Here is a 25,498-nt window from a genome sequence, read left to right as displayed (position 1 = left end):
AAGTATGCCTTTAGAAATAACTCTCTTATAGGTCAACAATGAACTTTTCTCTTTCAAAGGATTTTCACACTTCACATTTCCACTACAGTGGAGGACGGCAGTTTTTAGTATTTTTAGCTAAAGGTTTTCCTTTAAAAATCATGAATATTCTTTCATTTAACAGCACACATCTGTCCTCCTATAGATGTTTACAAGTTTGACCCCATTTACGCATCAAAAGAGTTCCCCACCATGTCCAAGATGAACTTGGTTATCTATGTAAAGATGCATAGAGGGAGATCAAAAGGTTGTTATGGCCCATAACATTTTATATAGAGAGATGGTAATGTGTTGTGGCTCTTTAGATGTATGTTATACATAAAGGTGCCAATTTTTGAGGTTCTTTAGATACAATTTGAATACTGTACCCAAACAAATCCTTTAAGCTAAACTTCCTTAAGACAGGGACAAGATACTAAAAAATGAATGGAAATATATATGTATGCACACACATATATACACATATTTTAAGAACACACTAAATACAAATGGGAAAAATCCAAGCATTAAAAAATAAATAAGAAATTTGTAATGTTTTGAACAACCCACAATAAAAAAAATTTAAAAAAAAAAAAATAAATAAATAAATAAATAAGTGGTATTCCTTAAGAGGAGATGTTAAGCTTTGGGTTGTTGTTACTACAGAGTCACCGTCCCTTATTATCTTTCCATCATTGTGATTATGACTTGGATTTTTGAACGTGCCTCTCCTGGGCCAGGACTTGGGGCAAACTCATTGTGAGTATTATCTTTTCCATGCTTTGCAGCACTGGATGGGGTGGACACTAGCTCCTTCCCTATTTTACAGATGAGAAAACTGAGGGTTGGGAAGGAAATGAACTTGCTCAGGGTCTCCAGCTAGTAACTGGTAGAAGCAGTGCCAACTCTACTGCCCTCTGACTCCAAGTGTGGGTTCTTGGGATGACATGATCTGTTGCAGCAAAGTTATGACTCTTGGAAGGACACTATGGGGTGAGCAGGGCAGTGAGAGATTTCTGCTGGAGATGATGGTGCTTTAACAGCATCATAGGAGGGCATGCCTTGCAGCAGAGGACCCTCAGACTGAGCAGCCCTACCCAGTGGGCTCTTGTAGGGAGAAGGTGCAGGACACAGGACATATATCTACTTACTGGCATAGGGCGAGTTGGCAGCTGAGCCATTGAGGAAGGTTGGGGAGCCGCCCAAATTGGACATGGCGGCAGAGCCGTAGCCGTTCATGCTCGTGGTGACAGAGTTATAGTTGGTCTGCTGGGGGGTGGTGCTCGGCACGTACCCATGTGGTGACACGCTGCTTGAGTTGCGGGTGAAACCTGAGGGGTAGAGACAAAACCAGGGGTGAGGGTGGTGTTCAGGTGGTGGCAATCCTGGCTGGCTCTGTTGGTTACCCCCTAGCCACCACCCAGAGGGAAGGGATTGGGTGATTCATGTGCGTGGGTTGGTGGTGCTAGCTCTGTGATTAAAATGGGAAGCGAGCAAAAGACACATTTCTTAGGAGATCATAAATACTTAGCAGGGCTGTGAGAAGTGGCAATGCAGGGCCTATAAATTATCATTTTGGAGCAGAAATAAATACCAATCTAAGAGATGCACCCTGGAGTTAACAGGTTCCTCTTCCCTGGGCAAGAATGATGTGTTTTGGCCCCTCAGAACTTTAATTCCAGCCCTCTTTGTGATCTGTCATTCATGGTTTATGGTGAACAGTCAAATGCAGAGGTGGCTACATGCATGAGCCCTTTCGAGTCCCTTGCCCCATTTCCAGATGTGAGAGTAGGAGGAAAATCCTACAATAATATCAATGCACGTGAACTAGGAATCTCCCCTTTGGGAAGAAAACAACTTTTTAAAATAAAAACTGATGTCAAACAAATGTTGTGGAGAGCTTGAGGTTGGAAGGGCAGGGAAGTGGGAGGGAGGAACGGAGTCAGCTCTGACCCTGACTGGTGGCTTGTGATGCCTCGGAGACATTCACGGCCAGTTGTCCACTGAAGGAATTCACGCCCATCATCCCTGTATGGACCGAGGTGTTAGCAAGGGCCGGGAGCTGGTTGTGGTTGCGAGGAACACTGTACAGGGCCTCTGCAATGTCAGCTGCTCTCTTCAGAATAATTTCCTGAAAAGTCAAAGGAACATCCCCTTTAGTTAGCCCCAGTCACAGTCCCAATAAGACCCTTTCTCAGTGCTTACTCTCTTCCAGGCACCGTGCTCAGGGCTTTCCACAATGGCTCACCTTATTAATCTCTGCATCCCTGCTGAGAAACCCCAGTATCCTCATTACCACACCCAGATCACAAATGGGGAAACTGAGGCCCAGAAAAGCAAAGGCCTCACTTTGAGGTGCCATTTATGAACTCTTGAAGTCCATTGGGATTTCACCTCTCCACTAGTAACACCTAGGAGCTTTGAGGTCACTGCATGATGGGGAGCTGCAATTCATGTCCCCTACTGCTATAAAGGACAGGGCTGGGAGCCCAAGTGTTAGTTTGGTGTGTGCCCAAACACTGACTCAGGAAATATGAAAACAGATGAAGGATTTGTCAGATTCAGGTTCCGAAACAAACTGAATTCCATATGCAGAGCTGCTCTTGAAACAGAAATGGACGGTTCTATTCAGACCTCACTGTACTTTTTAGGAGGAGAAATTAAACCCCCTTCTCCTCCGAAATTTGCTTGAAAACCTGAGAGAAGTAAAAATAAAGCACCAGCAACTCTCTTCTTCAATTACGAAGTACCTTCCCAGTAGAGATTAGTTTTATACGGAATATTTCTTGCCTGGTAAAGGAATATGACTCCATAGAGAAGGCAATAAAAGATTTGCAAATAAAAGGAAAGAACTGAAGAGCCCTACACCACGTCCTATCTGAATTACTTATCCTCCTAACTCATGCACATGCCTTTTATATCTTTTGTGCTTTCTTCTATTATAAAGAATCTGAGATCCTCAACTAAAGGAGGACATCCACACGGTTAGACACCCAGACTCACCTGGTTGTTGTGTGGCATGCCGTACAGCGCTTCCACCAGATCTGCAGCCCTTTTGAGTATCACCTCCTGTCAAAAGAAAAGGAGATACAGTGAACGAAGGCAGGTTGTCCTTATCTTTTCACATGATCATGTTCTGGTCCTCATGACTCTACTTTACCAAGACATGGTTATAAAAGCAGTAGCTCAGGGATCCCCAGACTGGTGTTAAATCACCAATTTATCCTTGTTCACATACACACTTAATCGAGTCAAAAGGTGAGCATCATTGGTACTGCAAGATAAAATAGATCACTCGATAGTCTGCCATGGGCACGATAAAGCACTCATATGTTTATTGCTGAATACAATTCCTAGGTCATTTACTAGATTACTACAATCGATGTCATTCAGTGCATGTTATGAATCCCTAAGATGTGTTTATTTTGCGCTTAATTGCTTATTCCAGGAACCATGACCTTATCAGACAGGTCATTTTCAAGGGATTTCCAATCAATCTTCAGCTACTAGAAGCATGTAGCATTGAACTTCTTTTGTTTATCTCTCCTGTCTGGCTGAGCTGTGGTATAAGGGAGTGTGCCAGAAACCCCTCTCTGAAAAGAAATTCTCATGACTAGCAGCATCTGTGTCTCTTACCACAATTCTTTGCTATTTCAGTATTCTTTTCTGTCATTTTCCTCTTTTGCTCATTCATTCTCATCCTCGATGTATGCTTTGCTGCTCATTCTGGCTGACAAAAAAAAATACAATACCTCCCTCTTTCCATGAAGGGGGGCTTCTACATTTAGCTTCCATGGTTCTAATAATGTGGGGTGTTCCACCAAAGTGCACCCAGTGGTAGTTTTTTTTTTTCTTCTGATAAAAAGAAACGATTCCTTCTTCTTTATGTCCTAATTACCTACAGATTCATTTATACTAGAATCTGAAAAGGAAAGCAAAGTTTGATGCAAGTAAAAATGCAGGCTTAGCAGAGAACAAACCAAAGAGCTTGGTGTGATTACCCAAGGTGATGCTCAGGAAGCTCTGTTTACTATTTCCTGCTGTTGGTAAAGTTTCAGACAGAAGTTTAACTTTAAACGTTTCACACAATGGAGTTCAGCATAGAGAAGCAGAGCCGTTCAATTTTCACAGACTGCAGACACTGATCAGAAAATAGGGAAATAATTGCGTTCATTTTGCTGTCACCAGAGCCTCTTCAAAAATCCTTGAACAACTCTTGAAATGACAAGCTTTTAGATACATATTAGCATTTTTCAATTTTAAATTCTCTATAATATAAGATAAAACAGTTGTCATACTGCCGTAACTACTTATGACATATATAATGTCCTAAATTCAAAAATGAGATAGAGGGGTTTTCAGTTCTCAATAAACATTTATGCTTGCCTTAAGCGGTTAGACCCCCTGTATAAAACAATTCAGTTATTTTCCACATAGGGAGTGAAAAGCATTATATAATCAATGGAGTTTGAACCAATATATCTGAAATCATTTCTTTACTTTTTAATGCAAGCTACAAGATAATTTACCACTTTTTGTTTGCAGTATTGTCTGAGCACAGCAGTTAATAATTCACTACGGTGTGGGCACACTAAACCCTATCCTCAGATCAAATTCAGCTTGTGTTGCTTTTGCTAAAACCTCATGGCTTTATCTGGCTCTTAGGAAAGATTAAAACAAAAACAGGATCAAGTTAGTTTATTTACTAAGATTTGACTTCTCTGGGTTTATGTTCATTTATTTCTTCAAATAAATATTTATGCCAATGTTTGGGCTTGGCAGAGAAGGTATTTTTCTTTCTTTCCATTTTAGGGGGAAAAATACAAGTTTGTCAAAAGCATGAGAGGGATGGTAAGGCAGTGAGCTTGGGAACTTTGCTTTTGCAACACTATAATGGAGGACTTAGTTATATTTTAACGATTTTAATTGATTTCAAAGAACGAGGGAGGAGGGAAGTTAAAAAATTACTCCACAATTTTGAAGATTTTGTAAACCTAAAAAAATATCATTTTTTGAAGCATATTATGTATCTTCATCTTATATATTTTTGGTGACCACATTTTTCAGCAACAGAATCCACTGGGTATTTGATCCTCTGAAAGCGAAGCATGTGAATCTTGTTTCCTAAAGTTGCATTCTGCTCTTATCCATGATGGCAGGACCTGTTTTTCCATTCTTCACATTGCCACAAGTGTGTGTTCAGCACGACACTGCTTCAGGCCAGCAGTCTTGAATGCGAGGAGAGTGAGCCTGGCTTTGTGGTTCTGGAAGCTGTGTCTTTCCATGATATCTCACCCATTTGAAAATGCCCTGCACTGTGGTATCAGCTTAGGGTTCAAGGGAGACCCCCATTTGGTTCAGTACTGCCAATACTGATATTTGTTATTTCTGCAAATGGGAAGGAGAAAGGACATTTCTGGGTCCTCCATGAGTTAGTGCGACAGACCTGCAAGGTGCTTGGATTTCGGTGACCAGAAAATTGCTCTCACCTCGATGTCATTACGTTCCCAGTGAACTAGCCCCCAAGCGTGTTTGTGTTGGGGATCTAATATATTGCCTTTCAATCAGAGCTGAGAGCCACTGAACACACAGACAGAACATGACGAGCAGGTCAGGAAAGCAATAAAGATTTTACAGAGCTGTCCAAGGTGCTAAATTTACTCAATAATGGGTTTGGCACCATGGTGTTAACCTCTCATTTACTACCAGTTTGAGGGACTAAATTGAAGTAGCTGACTTCATTTACCTTGAAATGTATATTTTATGACATTATGTAAGTAGATTGAAAGGGCACTGCAGTTTTAACAATTTAAAGGCTAAAGCATGTTTAAGATGAAACTTGAATATTTATTGTATATTGCACTTAAAGTATATAGAATGTTAAAATGTATTGATTAAATTTGTAAAAGGCATTATAAAAATGACAGGTAGTATAAAAGATGTATGTCTTTAAAAATCAAATTGATAGTATATGCTATCCCTTCTGTGGTCACAAGTGTAATTTTTTTGCAGTTTTATATGGTAATTTGAAAATTCTGTAATTTCACATTAGGAAATGATTGAGCCTAGGATGTTTAAAAAAAAAGAAAGAAGCTTCCCATAAGGAGAAGAACTGGGTATTTCATATAATCTTTTGTCTCTGAAATTATTCCTAAAGTCCTATTTTTGTGGCATTAAGAAGGAGTATAGTATAAGGATCCTTCAATTCTAATATTCAATTTTAGTATTTCTAAAAAGAAAAAGCACTTGGAAAGTACTAATATCTAATTTTTCAAGGCATTTATTTGTCAGGAGAGATTTTCTCTTCTTTTCATAATGTTTAAAACGTCTCCCTGCTTGCAGTTTCAAACATGAGAGTAGAGATTAGACTCTACCAAGATAATTAATCCTATCCTCGGACTTGGAAAAAAAGTCCCATTTGGGAATTAAAAAGACAAATGCTTGTATTCTAAATATTGAAAAGCCCTAGAGCCTCCTTAAAGACAGAAAGCTTGTTCTCCAATCTACATCCTGAGTTAAACTATTTTTTTTCTTTTCATGGCCTAAGATCTTTTCTCTTAAAGAAACAGAAAATGGCTATTCCTTAAAAGCAACAATTTTGTACTAATCTATTCCCTCTCACCATCAAAATTTGGCTTCACCTCTCTTGCAGTGATTATGTGAGTGGGGGACTATAGAGGAAAATTGTGGATATGACATGTAAAATCTATTTAGATCTACATAAATATTGGAGAGACTCAAGGAGAAACTGGGCTGTAAGAAACAGTTTTGAGTGTAACCACTCTAATGACTTTGAAAATTTTTAATAAAAATGCTGATCGGAGCCCAGGGTGGTGGCACATGTCTGTAATCTCAGCCGCTCGGGAGGCTGAGGCAGGAGGATTGCAAGTTCAAAGCCAGCCTTAGCAATGGCAAGGCGCTAAAGCAACTCAGTGAGACCCTGTCTCTAAATAAAATACAAAATAGGGCTGGGAATGTGGCTCAGTGGTCGAGTGCCTCTTAGTTCAATCCCCTGGAAAGAAAGAAAGAAAGAAAGAAAGAGAATCTGAATGGGCTACACATACAAAGAGAAGCTGCAGCCCTATCAGTTGGCAAATAATTTTTGAGCTTTTAGTTGCCCCAGCCATACTTTTGAATATTATTCTCCAGCAACTTTCAAGGTAGGGTGTTTCCCAGCACTGAGCTGCGGGTTCTAGGGTTATCCAAGGTTGCCTTGGTCCTCTGGTTCTGCCCTCTTCACCTGGTCTCCTCTCCCTGTGCCTCTGAAGAACTGCTCTCTATTCTGGTCCAGTCCCTCCTCCCCAGCCTAGAAGCAAAGCACTGGGCCCCTTCCTTTCTCCATACCCTCCTCCTTTTGCCATTCCTTCTTTCAGTTTTTCTCTCCTTTCTTTGCAGTGCCCAGCCACAGTGCCTTCCACTCCTCCCAAGCCCTTTACAGAAGGTAGCAGCAGTGGTAGAGGAATGAAAGGGAGAGCTATCATTTATTCAAAGTGGAACGTGACCTCCTTCCATCTTCACAGAGCCTCTGAACGTGCTGTTAATATTACCATTCTGCAAATGAGGAAACTGAGACTCAGAAAGATCAGCTAATGTTCTTTCTGATGAGTGGCCGAGCAGAGATTCCACCCCAGGTCTGTTGGGTATAAAAGCATGAACTCTAAGAAACAGAACTTCTATTCTATCAGAAATAATTCTACTTTTAGTGATATCCCATCTCCTCATGTATTTCATTTCTCTGAAAAAGAGTGTTGACCTTCTACATCAGCCAGGATGACACCTGGTCCATGCTCTGGGTCCTTCTGCCCCACTCTGATGTGAGTGGGGGACTATAGAGGAAAAATGTGGATATGACATATAAATTCTATTTAGATCTACAGAAATATTGGAGAGACTCAAGGAGAAACTGGGCTGTAAGAAACAGTTTGAGTGTAACCACCCTTCACCGCCCTTCACAGATACACTGGAGACTCTTGTTGAGGGCAGGTACATGTCTCAATCTCCTTCTCTAAGCTCCTAGAACAATGCTAGGTAAAACTTGGGCCTTGAGACATTCTTGCTGAAGTTTATTCTAAGATACCAGTGCTGACTTTCAAAAGTATATGGCTAATTCATATGTTGAAATGACTGTCAGATATTTGGTATAACTAATAAAAGCAGAAGACTTAAATTGTTGTTCCATTTGGCTCCAGACTCTTTAATCAATATATAAATTCCCAAAGGTCAAGTTGTGATCACTGTTGAGTTTTTTTAATGTCTTTTTTTATAAATCTATTTTACTCCTGCTTTTTTGTTATATATATATATATATATATATATATATATATATATATATATATATATATTATTTCTAGTTGGACACAACACCTTTATTTTATTTATTTTTATGTGGTGCTAAGGATTGAACCTAGGGCCTCGCTCGTGCCAGGCAAGAGCTTCACCACTGAGCCACAACTCCATGCTTACATTTTAATTTTGTGATTAATATAATGAATCATATCTAGTACAGACATTATCTCAAGTTATAGGCTGCTAACAACATGAGCTTGTTCTTGATATACAATAACCTTTTATTAATTGTACCTTCAGGACCTGAAAAATACTTAGGTATTTACACATTCTCAGAAAGCCACCTTGAGAACTAAGCATATGGTGTCAAATATGCAGACATAGCTAACTCATCTCTCTTCCTATCTCATGATAATAAAATCTCTGAAGACTATTCACCATCCTCGGGAGTCTTTTTAGCTTTTGACCACAAATATACAGCCAATAAGCTCATAGTCACTGGCTCCTTCTAACTCTCCAGGATGGAGGAGAAGGTTGTCTAATTGGCCACTATTGTATCCATTTGTAAATCCAATTCATATTTTGAGTAACTTGACCCAAAGGAACAGGGGAGATGGTCTGAACTTTGTTTTGCACACAGCATGCACTGGTTACCCCACGAAGACAGTGTATGCCATTTACCAACATGACATTAATTCTCAAGTATCAGAATCAGATTTTGAAACTCTGGGAACTCATAAAATTAAATTCAGGTTTGGATCCATAATTTGAGAGGACAATCCATGCTTGGCCTGTGCTCACCTAACTGGAAAATAATGTTCTGAGGGATGTAGAATAAAACAGAAGATAAAACTACAAGCATTAATTATCAAAGTCAAGTTGAGTTGGGTGATTCCTGAGAAAGAAATGCAATACTTGATTGTCACTGCAAATTTCCCTGACACCTATTTATCAGCAATCTGCTTTGCCTTATCAGGGGCTGGAAATGCAGCAGTCCACATATCAGCAACGTAAAATACGGTGGAGTGGCAAAATCACTCCTGATTTAGAGAAGATAAGCATCTATCAATGGAGTCAGCATTGATTTCGCTGGCCTCCTCACCCAGAGTTTACAGCAGGGCCTACACTGTGCCCACCCAGCTCACCAGAATTTCAGTCCTGCCTCTTCCCCCATTTGCTTTGGAAACTTTGGGTGGCACTACTGACCGGAAAGCCCAAACGCTGAAAACCTGATTGGATGTTTCTTGTAGCCCACTTCCCACGGAGCTGGATGAACAATGTGATAAATGCCAGTTGTACCAAGATGTATTTCTGAGCGTGGTTTTATATCCTAACTTCCTTTGTGTTTATTCAGCCAAATGGAAAATTCCACACTGTTAGGACTCTGCATTCTAAAAAATCAGTATAATGAGGGCAGCGAGGGATAGAGGGAAACAAACCAAAACAACACGTGGGCACTCACTGTTCAGTTTCCGATCCTCTGAGACATTCCCCAAATTTTTTATTCTTCTTGTAATATGAACTTCTTGAAATAGAGCTTAGTGCACATCATTAGAAGCCTGGAGTGTGACACTTTAAACAATCTTTACTCAGAAGCCCTGTGACTGAGAAGAGTCACTTACATTTAGCATGGATATAATTAAGCATGTTTCTGTTGAAAGGGGCATTCTCATTATGGCTAAGGACCACTTTAGAGTAAATTGAAATGGAAAGGAGCACAGAGGAGGTGTAGGTAGCAAGTGGTTACTTCTAGGGAGGCATAAAATGCCAAATGTGTAACAATTATATTTTATAACCGTGCATTCTAAAGACTTCATAGTATTTTGCGTCAGCTGAACCTGTGGGTGCCCAGTGCCTACTTGTCTACAGTCTGTAGAGAAAAGCAAGATTCAAACCGCAATCAAAATCTGTAGCAATTTCTAGAACGGAGAGATTCAATATTTTGAAAGTCTACTGTGGTTATTACCAGAGGCCAAGGCTTCAAAAGCATTCTAGAGAAAATGCAGGAGGGCCTTCTGGTCCTCCTCTAATTTTAAAGTTGATTTTATGTTCAGATGAGATGACAGCCCTCGTATTTCTCAAACATATCATTATGTGTCATCACCCAGTGTGGCTGGAGATCCACCAGAAAGCTCTGCCTTTGTTAAAAACATGGTGTAGGGTCATGTGAAATTAAAGTAGGTTGTAAGCTAACGCAGCCATATCAACGTAAGACATACCAACTTACATGATTGACTTTTACAGTGGAAAGAAAAAGGCTGTTTTCAAGCAGCTGTTATTGCCTCAATGGAAAAAAAAAATCAATGAAAGTGAAATGAACAAGAGATTTTGTCTGAGTTGCAGTTAATACCACTGAAGAGCTATGGATATTAAAAGGTCAACAAATAAATTAGCCAGAGTGTTATGAAATGAATGATTTGGCTTATAATTTTATTGAGTGAAAATTGTTCGCTGCCTATTAGACCAGGTAATTTTTATCTGGTGCCTCAATTACTGTTCCATAAGCAATAATATAGTTGTAAGAGCTGCCGGTTCGATTGGGTGACCTCTGAAAAGCTGGCTAGGACAGCTGGCTTTGCTATGATGGATAACGGAGCTTGGGCGCCATGAGGGGCCAAGCCTCCCTCTCCTGCAAGGGGATCTCATAAAAGAAACATTACAACTTGATTCATTTTACCAAAATGTTCGGCTTTCAGGTGTCAGCAGTTAAGTATAAATTGTGAAACCAGGTATTCCTGAGAAGACTTTAGGACAACGTTCCTCCTCCTCTTTTTGGTCTCCTGGACTTCTCCTCTAAATGGTGGCATGGTAATTGGTGAATGGGAACCTGGGGTGCTTCCTGCCACAAATTCAGTGAAAAATGGTGTCTGCCCCCTCGTAGGCACGACCTCCGTGTGGTACAGAGCTGAACCCGGTCACCTTTGGTCGGCTCTTCTTATTCCAATTCATTGTCCTGGTTTAAGACCAACGCTCTGGGTTGGGTCCTGCAGAGTGGCCTTGGAAATCGACTTTCTGATCAGGATAAAAGACTGCTGAAAGAGAAAGCTCTGGACAGAGGCGCCTTTTTCAGGGGTAGGTTGTAAAGTCAGCACATGAAACAAAAACTGCCTCGAGTCAAAATTACCCTTGAAAATCTTTTAAGTCACCTTTAAGTCACCAAAGCCTGGATGTTCAGAAAAGAAAAGGGGGAGGAAAAAAAGCCCCAAATTAACTACTTCTGTTTCTCTTTGTCTTTTGGCCAAGGCTTCCCTTTCTCTGGGGCAAGGCAGAAAGTAGGATCTCCGAGTACACACAGAGGTGAATTAGTCAGCTGTACATATGTGCATGTAGATGCATGTGACTGGCGGGTGTGTGGAAAAATGTATGTGTCCATTTCTGTTTGTGGACACCTACTACAGTTATGAATAAGCACTATGAGTCCTGCTAGAATTATACTACACTTGAAGCACATTCAGAGAATAAATAAATAAATAAGCGTTTGCTTTTGTTTCTTAAATTGTTGCACATCATTGGTTATTACATGTACCTCCAGGTGAATGATATCTGTAAAGCATGACTCCCAGGGCTTTACAGATGGTCTTGGGTGCAGCTGCAATTAAAATTCACTGGCTCAAGACTGCTGGGGTTCGGTACTTACTATTTAAATGCTTAATTGAAGTGTTACTCAGGGCAGATACTATGAGCAAAGCTTCAGCCATTGCAGCATCTCTACTCCTAAGGGTTTTCGTCTTTAAGAGGCGGATGTTGGATGGCTGGGAAGTGGAAATGAGTTTGCCCCTGTTCTTCCTGTTACTTCTTCTTAAACTCACGAGTAATTACATTCAATGCCTCTGTACACCCAGTGTGATATGAAGTAGGTTACATTGAATCCTCCTCATCAAGAGCTCAGTGCTAAAAAAGAACTTGAAAGAGTTCCAGAGCTCAGCTGTTGGAGAAGTGTTCTTAGAATTTCCCACCACAATGACTCTGCATCTAAAGAGAAAAAGAGCGATCTCCAAGGTTTGTCTGTGTGTGTTTTTAATTCTTGCTGCTACTTTCGCCTAGCTCAGCCATTTGTGAGCTAACCTCAGTCAATGCTACCACTTCCTCCTCCTCCCAACCAAGCTTGAGGGATTTTGAGATTAGTTTGCAAAATTGTCTCTCCTTAAAATTCTTTTTGCTTCATCTTAGGAGGCTGTGCTTGGGATACTGGCGCTGGCTCCAGAGCCCCATGGACTTGGCTGCAGTCCTTGCTCTGCCACTTCTACAAAGTGCAAACACACGCCTCCATTTCCTCATAGGTAAAACAGGATTAATCTGGCACCCCAGCACCCTGTGCAGGAGATTACCTACAGTTAGTGCTCAGCAAACAACAGCCAGCCGCATTTTGATAAGCCCTGGTTATATTCCAAAGAAGTTTGGCAAATATGAACATTCTTGTAGTCGATGTGGATGGCGTGTCTTGAGTGTTATGTTTGAGATGTAATTCCATTTGCAGAACACTGTAGAAGATTCTGCATGGACAAATGGTGAGGAAGTATAATGAGACAGTAATTTCTTTTTTCTTTTCTTTTCTTTCTTTTTTTTGGGGGGGGGCGTGTCCTGGGGAATTGAACCCAGGGATGCTTAACCACTGAGCAACATCCCTACCCCTTTTTTATTTTTTTATATTGAGACAGGGTCTTGCTAAGTTGCTGAGGGCTTCTGAGTTGTTGAGGCCGGCTTTGAACTTGTAATCCTCCTGCTTCAGCCTCCTGAGCCTCTAGGATTATAGACATGCACCACCGCCCCCCTCTGTAATTTCTATTTTCTAGCTGCATAAACAGCTCTGAACTTTTCTGAACCTGTTTCCTCATCTCTAAAATGGGCATGATACAGTAATAACAGGACAAATAATTTACTATAAAATAAGACAATTAAACATTAAATAATCTAAGGAAGTAAGAATTATTATTTTGCAGGGACCAGGGGACCTTTTAGTGATGCTACAACTTCTTTTCCCAGAAAAAAAAAATATGTAGAACATGTGCATTACACACACACACACACACACACACACACAGAGGACAGCATATACAATTCCAGGGGTGCACAATTCTGGGTTTACCTCCCCTGATAAAAGTGGTATAAGTGTGAGTGGCTACCAAGCTCCTAAACTGAGCACATTATCAAAATAAGGAGATGGAATTTGCATGTAAGTTTTCTGGCAGCTGTAGAAGAGGGAGGGGGAAATGGACCGCATTCCATACTTTGTGTTTTTGACAAAAACACAGAATGTTTCCTGGAATCGAACTCGAGTGCATATTTTCCAAGAGCTGAATATACCATAACATTTGCATTTGTTTCTGTGTTTTTGAACAGGGTCACTCTCATTTCTGGATGTATTATTGATAGTGGTTCCTTAAATTTAAAAGGTAAATAAATAAATACAGATGATGAAAGAGAGAGAGAGAGAGAGAGAGANCATAATTAGAATACATTGTATACAGCCGACTCTGGTTTTATTTTGCCCCAGCTCTGTATTTATGATAAATCGCTACACCGGAACGCTCTTTAGGGAAGGTGATTTTGGGTCCTGTCTCTCCTTGGAGCAAAAACAGTGCCTGTGAGTGGAGTCTGAATTTCAATTTTGGAAGTGTACAGTTGAACTGAATAATATTTGGCACGATGCAGCGCACAACTGAGCCACTAAATGGCTGATTTACTAAATTATTATTAGATGAGCCCTTGCTGTTCCAAATGAAAGTGCAGTCACTGTCTTCCTTCATGGTGTGTTCAAATTGTTCTGTGTTTAAATATTCAGCATGAGGCTAATGTGAACTGATGAACTGAGACTATAAACATTCACTTTCAATACAGATAGAGCGACAGAGAGGCAACATATCATGTGGCCCGCGGAGGTGAAAATGATTTATAGTTAAGGATGTTGCTGCCTTCTTCCATTACTTTAAGGGACTCTTAATTAGCCTGGTGTTTGAAATGACTAATTCCCATGTACAGCAGCTTCATGGCGACTGAGGTTTGCGAATGTCAGTGAAGGAGAGGCTACTATGAGCACTCGCTGCCTCGGGGGTCCCCAACCTTGAGTTTTATTCATGGCGGGCTCCGTGTCACCTGCAGAGTGGCGGGTCTGCCAGAGCGACTATGGTGTTTGACATTCAGTGTGCTTTCTGACCCACCCAACGGGCCTACAATCCATCCTTCCTGCAATCTGTCCCTCTGCAATCTTCCTCCCTGACAATCCACATCCAACCCCCGGCCACCCCCATCTCGCTAGCTTCTTCTCTGACACCTGCTGGAATGAGCAACAACCCTTAGCTCCTTGGATAAATAGAAGCCCTCCTGCCTCTGCCCCTTTGAGGGCAGTTACAGGCAAGCACTTAAAATACTGTGATCACTTACAGTAGATTAGAATTTTTTATTGGTGCCGTGTTGCCATAACAACATGAAGACAGCAGATGACTTAAGCAAGGCTTGCAAAGCAAAAGGCTGCTCATCTGGCAGTTAAAATGAATACAGTTCATTTCACAAGTTTCCCATATGGACTCTTAGTGTATGGTAATGAGGAGACCATATGGTGAGAGAAAATGCACTGAGAACAATTGGGTTCCACTAGCTGAGAGGGAAGTTGGGAGAGAAAACCCGGGTGAGAGATTCTGGTGTGCTCTCTGGGTTCAAGGTTTGGCTGGGGTTTGTTTGGGATGGTTGTTTTCCGTAGGGGTTTCGAGTTTCTTAATCCTGTTCCTTAATATGTCGGCTGTGCGAAATGACAAACATCTTGCAAATTTTGCAATATCATTCATCACAAACTGTCAGCAGTGTTTGCAAATCTGACTTGCAAGATCTTTTAAATGTGTTGTTCTTAAAAGGCAACAGTACCAAGTTTTTAGACAAAGTGCAGGAAAATTTAAGCACTTCTGACAAGCAGAAACATTAACAGTAATCATTTTTAAAACACTCGCATCTTTTGCCTGCATATTTAGCTGTAAATAATGCTAGAATGTATAAAAGCTTTAAAGTAAAACTGTAATAAATACTTTTTATTATGTTTCATAAAGGATAAAAAATGCTTCGAGTCCCATATCCGTGTTATCTCTGCATGGGGACGTATAGAGATGGATAGCTCCCAGTCTCCTTACTACTAACCAGATTGGGGACCTGGGAGGACAGCTTGAGAAAGACTCTCCAGTCAATTCTGTACCATATATGCTTCATAAAAGATGAATATAAATGCATTAGTTAGACACGGTGAACTAAATTAGAAGGTCAGGCAGGGCTGGAAGGGCTGAAAAATCACACAACCAATGAGTGTAATTACTCTTTTTTAAGTCTATTAAGTGGTGTTGTTCTATCAAGGCTCAGGGGTATAGGACATGAAGAACAAGATAAAGTAATGTGTATTTATTACTCCCACTGGATCAATTTACCAGATATTTTCAGCTCCATAAAGCAAAATACACAAATACAGCCTTTGTTACTTTGTTCAAACTGCTTTATTTTCTCTAAAAGAGGAACCAGTTCTTGGAGAAAAATATCTTTGGCCTGGGTAGGTTCCCATGCCAGTCCCTCTCCATGGAGGGATGACAGAAACTGCTGAGACTCTAAATAGAATGGGAGGTAGGGCTGGGGAGGAAGAGGTGAGGGAAGCTAATCACCTCCAGGCGTAATTATTTAGATTATGGAATCTGAAGCAAAAATGGGAATTCAGTGTGGTGGGCAATTCCACAGAGGAGATCAGAGCAGCCAAGAGGTCTGGAGACTTGCTATTACATTGTCAAAGCCAGAGAGAGGACAAGCTAAGAGTCAGACCGGGTCCTTGGGCTCTTTGCATACGTTTTCTCATTGGCTCCTAAAAACAATGCTATGGGGCAGCTTTACAGAGGAGAAACTGAGGCTTGGGAGTTGCACGCATTTGCTTTCCAAAATCTGCAGCTGTCTGGCTCAAGAGCCCACTCTCTTGGCCTCTATGCTCTGCAAAAGCCTTGATAAAGCAATGCTAGGCTCAAAATAAGCATGAAGTAAACAAACCCAGGATTCCCAGCTAACACATGGAATGCTGGGTAATCTCAAGGTTCACTCTCATTGCCTGTGAGCTCAGGCTCAGAGACCACTTATGAGGATGGCTGGCCAACTGAACGGAGATACCTCTGGCCTTCAAAACCCACAGCTCCTTGCTCAACATTTCTGAATTGCATCACTGCAGCCGTCAGCATTGCACAGTTTCTGATGGACCAATATCCCCATCCCCCTCACCTCTACATTGTAAGAAAAGTCAAACATGACCCCAAAGTCACATGCCAGGAACCAGAGAAGAAGGCAAGTCTGGGTGAAACAAAACAGAATGCCATGATTTGAAAACCTTAACCCGCCCTTCTTCATGTGCACATGAAAAAGGAAACCCAAAAAAAAACCATCTAGGGTAAGCATAATTATAGTATTTTAAATATGTGTGTACAGCAACTATCACTGATGGTGACTTTCGAAGACAAAATAATTTACAGAAAAGGTCTAGGCATGCTCCTGTTTCCTCATTTGGTAAATGGGGATGATGTCTGCTCTTCTATTTTTTTCTCAGAAGAGGGGCTCCAATAAAACAAAGCATGCCCAAGTTCTTTGAAAAAGCACAAGCCTGTATACAAAGGCATATTATTATAGAGAGCTGTCTGCTTGGTCTTTGGCGCAGTTTCATTTGACAGAATATGTGGGTGGTTGTATGAATCTAGCTTTGTCTATTCACAAACACATGGGTTTAATAAAGTGGAGTTTGTTTTTTAAGGTGTGTGGTCCATGGCTCACTGAAACACTCCTGTTTGACAAACACTGACCAGGATTCTGAGAAAGGCGGGGCCCATTTTTGTCCCCCTAACAATGGACAGTGGGAGTATAAATCTCCCAAGTCCACAGGAATACCTTGTGCTGGCTCCATCCGCCACTTCCTGACCCTGCCCTTGAACTCTTGCTCCACCTTTACATTTGGAGCCAAGAAGACAGCTTCTCTGCTATGAGTCACACTGAGAGCTTCCTGGGGTAGGCTCTGGCCACAGTCCTTGCATGGTCAAGCGGCTAGATGCAAGCTGCGGAGTGTTTCCTTAACACACAAATCCATTGTGTCCTTGATTACTCTTCCCAAACCCAGGAAAAAAGGGCTGAGCACTTCACCATCAGGCCACCAGGGACGAAGTGTCACGTGCCTATGCTATTTGTCCAACATTTCTGAACATGATGTGCAACTATAAAAATGTTTTCAAAAGTAAGTACACAAAACTCAACCCCATATTCCTGTATCTCCTCTTTCCTTACCAATCTATTTTTTTAAAAAAATCTATCTGACTTCTTTAGAACTCAACCATTAAACCAGATTTGTCTCCTTTCAATACATATTTTTTTTCAATACATATTTTTAGAGTGGCAACTATAGGGCCAATACTCTAATTGATAGCATGTGTGGGATTGCCTATTTTTATCCTTATGAGATCCTATGAAGTTCGCATGATTATGATTACCATGTTTAGAGGAAGAAACTGAGGCACAGAAGATGAATCACAAAATAATCAACTGCTCAAAGAATTTAAGCTCCTGCTCTGCAGAGATTGGGTAGAAGAGCTCTCAGAAGCAAGAGTTCTACTTGACTGGCAAATAATCCTAGCTATTTTCTGTTGAGTGCTAAGTAAGTGCTTAAAATAATCTGACAAGGCAGGAGATAGCACCATCCCCATTTGACAGGTGAGGAAATGAAGGCAAAGAAAGGTAAAAAATTTAACCCTGGGTGCCTAGAAAGCAAGTGGCCAAGGTCTGAGTTCCACCTTGTCCAACATGACCCTGATGTTTATGCCCTCAGCTCTTCCAGAGGACCCAGAGCAAATGCTAACCATGGAGTGAGGGTGTTTCCCAAATAAAAACAATGGAAAGAAACTGACATTGTGCCTTTGTCCCTGTTCAGCCACTACAACAGCCAAGGCACTGACCATTGGGTAGACAGATCATGTATGTTATTGTCCTACATTACCACCTCAGGAAATGCCTGGGAGCCACATTCTTGCCAGAATCTACAGGCACCTGAAGATAAACCTCTCCATGGAACATCTATGCTGTGGTAGGAGGCTGCCATTCGCTATTACGAGCAGACTAGTTAATTCAGGTGGAGAGGGAAGGGAGAGCCACTTTCATAGACAAAGACGTGAACATGTGGACACATCATATGATTCCTTCCCTGGGAGAAGCCCTTTCAAAAAGTTTTTACCCAAGTGAATAGCACTTTGGTAAAGTTCACCTTGGTAACCTTTGCCAGAAAGCTGAAGGCTGAGCCCGAAAGCTGAGTTCTTCTCCACATGAGGTGGAGGTCGAAGACAAGACCCCTCTGCCAGTCTCCATCCTTCCAGCTTTGGCCAGGTATGCCTCTGCTCACCCTGCCCTACCATGTCTGCACCAGGATTTGAGGGGCAGGTGAATGCTGGTCAGGACCTGTTCTGACAGGTGGTTTTGCCTTCAAGTGCAGCCGGCATACGGGTAGGATAGGCAATGAGGATTTAGGAGCTTTACTGAACTAAAGAGCCAGCATCCTTGTTCCAAGAGTTTAATGAGGATACATTGACCAAGAAGTGCCACATTTCTAGAGTGATGGTAGCAAGCAAAGGGCTTCTCCACTCCTCCATCCAGTTTGATCTTTTTCACCTGTGTCACAAATGGGACTTCACTGTGCCATCAGTACACAGTGAGGGGCAGCCCCACTAATTTTCCATTTCTTTAGCACTTAACTGTTGTCTCCTCTGAGTCCTTGCAGAACTTTACATTTTCATGAAATGTACCCATTCTTTTCAGTTCTGAACAGTTGTATTTGTAAATCCCTCCCACATAAGGCCCAACTTCTCAGGTACAGAAACAGGAATACCCCCAACTTTTGCAACAGGAACACAATTGTCAATAGAGGCCAATTCATTTTTTTCTGCATTGACAATAGCAACGTATCATAGTATGACATCTACTACTCTGTCTTGAACTTTTGCTGAATTTCTCACATCTTTGTGCTTTATTTCCCAAGTAGGCAAAATGCCACAGGGGGCTGTTTTGTTTGTCCAGCTTTAAGATCTCCCAACATTTTTTCTTTGGAGCTCTTTTACCCTCACTAGGAAGAACACAGATCCTCATGGTAAAAATTTGGTGTTGGTTTCTTTTGAGAAATAAGGTGATAGAGCATTTCTTCAGCACAAAGTCTGGAACCAGGCTTGTAGGTGTGAATCATAGTTTAGCAATTTAAATGCTGCAGGATCTTGGGTAAACTGTCTTCCTTAAAATAGGAGTGAGAGGTAATAGTACCAACCTCAGAGGGTTCTTGAGAGGATGAAAGGACATAATATATATTAAAACAAGCATATCAGTGCAATGCACATAGTGCTACATTTATCATTGTTTTCCTGTTAGCACCAAATCCACAAAGCACAAAGACATGAGCAAATAATCTATGAACTAATTTTAATCCTTGACAGAGTTTTTGTTTGTTTGTTTGTTTATGCCACTCACTGGAATCCAACTTTTCAGAACCCATAACCCAAAGAGGAGGTTTCCTGACCTTTGGCAAGCGCTCAGGGTCACCAGGGTGCCGTGGAATGACCTTCTGTAACCTCTGGAAGCCGTAATCAATGGTGGGTTCATTGAGTGCTGCAGAGAAAAAGTCACACCATTAGAACATTTTCAGGAAATAAAACAGAGCATGATTTGCAACACAGACGGTGTGGAAATAACCAGAAAGTAAAAAACTTAATTGATACTCTTGAATTAAATCATATAACAATCAGATGGATGATCTTTGTGGAGCAATTTCCACCATCTACCTCTGTGGAGTGTCTTTCCCAAAAGAACACTTCTGCAGGTCTTGAACCCTGATCTGGCCAAATTCTATATTCCTTCCATTATCATAAAGAGAAAGTAGGTGGTATTTGAGGTGAGGTTTTAGGATTGGTTCAGTTCAGAAGCTCAGGTCAATGACCTGTCTGGGGTTACTACACATTGTAAACAGCAGAATGAAAAGCATCAGCCTGGCCGCACAATCTCTTACAGACCTCAGTTGGTACATTATCCCAGCCCCTTCTGTGCACTAGGGGGCGGGTGGGTACACAAGGGTATAGGAGAGTAGTGGGTCTTCTAAGACCCTTGATAGGGTCTGCGAAGGGAGAGATATGGAAGGAACATGCTCTTGCTTCCTAACCTTCACAACCAAAATGACAGGCCATTTGCCAGTATTGGAATTAACTTAAGAGTAGCTGAGATTCCAAGAACAATTCTTAGATTAAAAGAAGAGCAAACTGTAATAAGATTTGTAGACAACAGGCCCCTTTGTGCCCCTATTGACTACAGTCTCCTGAATTAAACACAATACAAAGTGAATCTGGCCTATTGTCTTCCAAATTTCTCACTGCATTGGGGACTACCTGTGACCTATCTCATCTGAGAAAATAAAAAAGATAAAAAGATGGCAGTTCTGTCTCTTATTTCTACTCCTGGTACCCTCTTAGTAATGGGTGGGTAGGTTTTTAAAAATTTCTTTTTTTTTTTCTTCAGTGAACCAAAGTATTCAACTGTATATTTTCTTCCTTACTGAATAAAGGACTGTCTTTATAGTTCTGACATTTAGCTATACATTAAAAAACAAGTTAACCATATGCTTTACTTAAAATGCATTTCCATTAACCTAAATTTTAAGAGTAAGATTCCTACTACTACAACTTAAAAAAAAGAAAAAAAAAACTGTATTAAATTCAAATAGGTCCCAAGGCTAATGGAAGCAATTTGTATACCAACCCAAACTGACTGGCCCACTTTTCAAAATACAGGTATGATAATCTTGTGGTTTTAAAAGGACATTTAAATTGAAAGACTGTGAATTTAGTACATAATTATACCAATAGAACCCTTTAACTTGTCAACTTGTAAATCTAAAAGGCTATCAATCATTTCTAAAGAGGAAATAAACCTTAAAATTCCTTGATTGACAGTGCTTACTTTTTATGTAAGAAAAAAGAAGAAGAAAAAAAAAAGGCTGCATAAAGTGGCCAGAAATCCATTTACAAAAGTACATTGTTTTACATAGGTGAGTAAAAAGCCAATAATTACACCTCCAAAAGACACATAAATCAGAGTAAGTACTTTTTCCTCACTTGTATATTTAAAGTTGTAGTGAACTTCAAATAACTTTTTATTAAAAAGATTTTTTCCCAGATGCAATGCTTATTGAAGTAGTTAATAGAGTTGCATTTTCATTTAGGATAATGTAATCATTTTTGCAAGTATGAGATTCAGCCAAACCTCCTCCCTCTCCAAACAGTAAACTTTCAACCTGTCTCTTGTGGAAATTACCTAAAATTACACCCAGGTGTAGCAAACCTCTCTCTACTAGTATAGGATTAAGGCACAATATTTATTATTCCTCCTATTTTATGAATTACTTTCTAAACCCTTGAGAAGAATCCTTTTTTTCAAATTAGACTTGTAGAGAAAAAGCCACAGAACTTGTTATGCGGGGAAGCTGTTACTCGTAAAAATCTTAGTATTTAATCAAGAAATGCACAAGAGACAGGAATGAGCACCAAGGTTTAAGTTATTTATCATATCCATCCTCCACCCATAATGCTAATTGCCAACCCAAATGTTTTATCATAAATAATAGCTTTAGACAATGAAATGTATAATTTTAGTATACAGAAAAACATAATTTAGCATCTTAAGAATTCCAAATCTTGGCTTTATTTTTTCACCTTAAGCCACCAATAAAATTTGAATGGCTGACCCACCCCTTCTATCGTTTTCAAAATGAATTTCAATTGTGTCTAGAAGCTCGTGGTTGTTAATTGAAAGGCTGATCTATTGGGGGAAGGATGGGATTTTCTGCCTATAAGTCCACCTCACAGCAGAATGACTGGCACTTAGTATCAGCAATTAAAGGAATCAATTCAAATATCATATGGAACTAATAGCTGAATAGTTGAGGAGAGGCCATTCTGCTGGCACAAAGAGTAATTGAATTAGACATATTAAACTCATTATTCAAAGAAAAATAAGCATCTACTTTATGGAAGCATGCTAGAAAAGAGAAGATATTTTAAATAGTGAGACAAAGGCTTCTAATTTATTTCTCATGCCTTTATGATTTGCTTTCTGCTCATATTTTTAAGTATGTTGAACTGCATTCAATTCCGATATTGAATGTGACAATGGGATTGTCCCATGCTGCAGACAACACTAACACTAAAGATACGCGAGACAAAGCACAGTGTTCTCAATTCAAAGGAACCTGAAGATTTCTGTGATTGCATTGACTAGAGAAAATAATTAAACCAATTGCTGAGTGGGAGGGGCCAGCTAATAAAGGTTGTCACTCATTAAGAACACACACACACACACACACACACACACTACTCTCCCCCTGAAAATGATTAAATATCTTGGAAGGGGAATGGAATAGAATATGAGGCAGAACAGAACATGATGGAGTAGAATATGATGTAATAGAATATAATGCAACAGAATGGAATGGAATATTATATACAGTCCTCAGCATCATGGGAGAAAATATTATTTACTGCCATATAAGTATTGCTAGGTTAAAAAATAAATTTCAGGGATATATGCATGTTTCGGTTACTTTGTTAATGAATATTCCACAGTGCCAGTGTGGAAACTGCTGAACATTAGTTGTTTTTAAGTAGTTTCTAAGTCTCCTGTCTCAAAGTGCTTTCCCTCCTCCTCTCTGTGCTGTGCATTTTCTGTTTTGCACAATGAACATATATTAGTTTTATAATCAGAAAAAAAAGGTTAAAAGCAAGAGATTGTTGCTGAGATGGAATTTGACCTGCTTGTATAAAGTAATGACATAAGAAACTGTGTCTTAAAAGGGGTCTGTATACCCTTTAATAACCTTGCATAGGTTATTACAGACCATAAGAAAAATAAGTAGTATACTCTTGGCCAGTTGTATAAATATGTGACTATTCATAAACTCTCTGAAACTCAGCAGAGGGTAATGGGGAGGAATCATAAAGAATGGTATATTTATTTCATCAGTGGGCTAGTCATACCTTAGGGACATACATCTACTCTGCAAGAATGTAATATAAAGTTAATTCTTCAACAAAGTGACCTCATTGTACTCAAGCACAGGGCTCCGGGGACCCTGTAGAAAGGGGATTAATCAATTTTTTTCCCTTCAAACTTTGGACAATTCCAAGAATCTGGTAGAGAAAGAAAGAACCTAATTAAGTGTAATTAACCACAAATAAAGAAGCATGAACATCTTAGGTTAAAAAAAAATAAAAACAGATGAAATTGTAAACTTCAAAAGCAGTGGAATGATCAAAACAGCTTGTGAGGCTGGTACTTCCAAACACCTCGTCCACCAGCTCTGGAGACGGTATCATCCTGAAGCAGTTTGAGACGAACAGAAGAAGGCAGGCTCAGAGGTTCTCAACAATTCTTTATACTAAATAGAAAAGACTTGATATTTAAATCCTCAGAATACAATGGCACCAAGGCATGCATTTAAAACTCCCAAAGACACTGGATTATCCATTTATTCAATAATCACCTGTAGTACCTACTACTGTGCATTTGTGGGAACTAGCTGTTATGTGTCCCAACATCATAAGCCTTTAATTCAGTGGTAAAGCAACCCTAGGTTCAAACCCAGTATAAAAAGCCCTTAAAAGTGGCCTAATTCAACCCCAAAGCATGGCTGAAATACTTCCACTGCAGAGTTGAAGCCCAGAGCAGATGCCCAGCCAGGCTTCCTGTCCTGCTCGAAAGTCCACCCAAAAGTCCACCATCTTGTCTTCCTCAGCTATAATCTCCACTTGTTCTTCTAACAAAGCTTCACTAGGCTTACATGAGATTTTAAGGGAACATGAATTTAAACAATGATCAAGCTGTCTGGGAACCACAGACAATTGAATTCAAAATGTATTCCACTGACCCCTTCAAACTTATTCACTCGTAGATATTTACTGAATTAGCTTGGTAGGGTCTGAGAGAGCTGTTCTCAATATATGTGTGCAAGCCTGACACTTCTCTGCAAACATATTATAAGCAAGGTCAGATGCTCCTTAACAGGAGAGCAAGCTTGCAGGGACAGATGCTTTAGCCAAGATTGAAGAGGGTTCGCTGGCCTACAGCTCTATGCTATACTGGGATAGGGACAGTGCTAGGATGTATGTGCTACACTCCCAGGGTTGGCATCCAACTGCATCAAAGATATTTCTTTTGGGGAAAAAAAAGTTAATTAACTGGCTAAAAAAAAATCAAACCATTTCATCTGACTGCATTGGGACTGCTTATAACGGACTTTAGGTGCCTTCCAAAGCTCCTCATCTCAGAATTCCCTAAAGGAACCCAGTAACTTTCCACTCCGAACCGATCTCTGTTATGCCTTTCTCATAGGCTTTACCCCAGGTGCTGGCCATACCAGAAAAGCACTGGTTATACAAAACTATTTCTACAATGTCCAAGTGTTCATGCAGCATGAAATGCTATACGCAAAGAAAATTTAGATAACACAACTCGATTTAATGCCTAATGCCAATCACGAGATTACCAAATTCAATTTAAAACATCTAGTAATGAGTAAATTCTGACCCAATTTTCATGAGTCCTTTTTGGTTTTTAAAGAAAATTCACTTTGCAAACACATCAAGTAAAGAAAACTCTTTCGGGGGGATTTATTTGCAAATTAAAATCCTATAGTCAACACAGATATATTCTCAGTTATGAAAATTGATTTTGTCTGTTCAGAGCTTCCCTGTAAGGAAATCACTCCTCCCTCCTGTCCTGCTCAACTTCTTGAATACTTATTCTTGGAAACAATGGAAATAAGAAGCTGGAGAGCTAAGTTCCCAAACACCAGGAAAAAGTGCCCCGGGTCCCCTTCCAACTCGAACTTGCAGAGTTCCCATTTTTATAGCTTAGCGACTCACTGTGGTGCTTTAACATATTTCTGGGGTTTTAATTTCCTTTTTTTAATGGTTGTGTGACATGATGTCATTCTGACTGGGAATAAAAAGAAATGCAGATATTAGGAAGGTAATATTTATATTCTATTGCCATTTAATGTCCAAACAAATATGCAGACTCCATGCCAAGTAATAAATAAAACCTCATAGCAGCGGCAATGATAAAACTAGCACCTGGGTCTCCAAGCTTCCCTGGTGACTACTCTATATTTGAACTAAAGGAG

At 40.2% G+C, this 25,498-nt stretch overlaps 1 protein-coding gene across 8 annotated transcripts in view; it reads right to left on the bottom strand.

Annotated features, from left to right (window-relative positions):
- Ebf1 (EBF transcription factor 1) overlaps positions 1-25,498 on the bottom strand; it is a 383,619-nt gene that overhangs the window by 14,960 nt on the left and 343,161 nt on the right. For all 8 annotated transcript variants that reach the window (XM_048816292.1, XM_048816295.1, XM_048816298.1 and 5 more), the window contains 4 exons: positions 19,850-19,938; positions 3,022-3,087; positions 1,972-2,149; positions 1,170-1,349 (listed from right to left, as the gene is read on the bottom strand). In XM_048816292.1, the coding sequence (XP_048672249.1) occupies positions 1,170-1,349; positions 1,972-2,149; positions 3,022-3,087; positions 19,850-19,938 (513 nt within the window). The remainder of the gene's footprint in view (positions 1-1,169; positions 1,350-1,971; positions 2,150-3,021; positions 3,088-19,849; positions 19,939-25,498) is intronic.

Source organism: Marmota marmota, unplaced genomic scaffold (genome assembly GCF_001458135.2).
Source record: "Marmota marmota marmota unplaced genomic scaffold, marMar, whole genome shotgun sequence".
Taxonomy (NCBI): Eukaryota; Metazoa; Chordata; class Mammalia; order Rodentia; family Sciuridae; genus Marmota; species Marmota marmota.
Note: the sequence above shows the minus strand (reverse complement) of the source record. Positions and strands in the feature narration are given on the sequence as shown.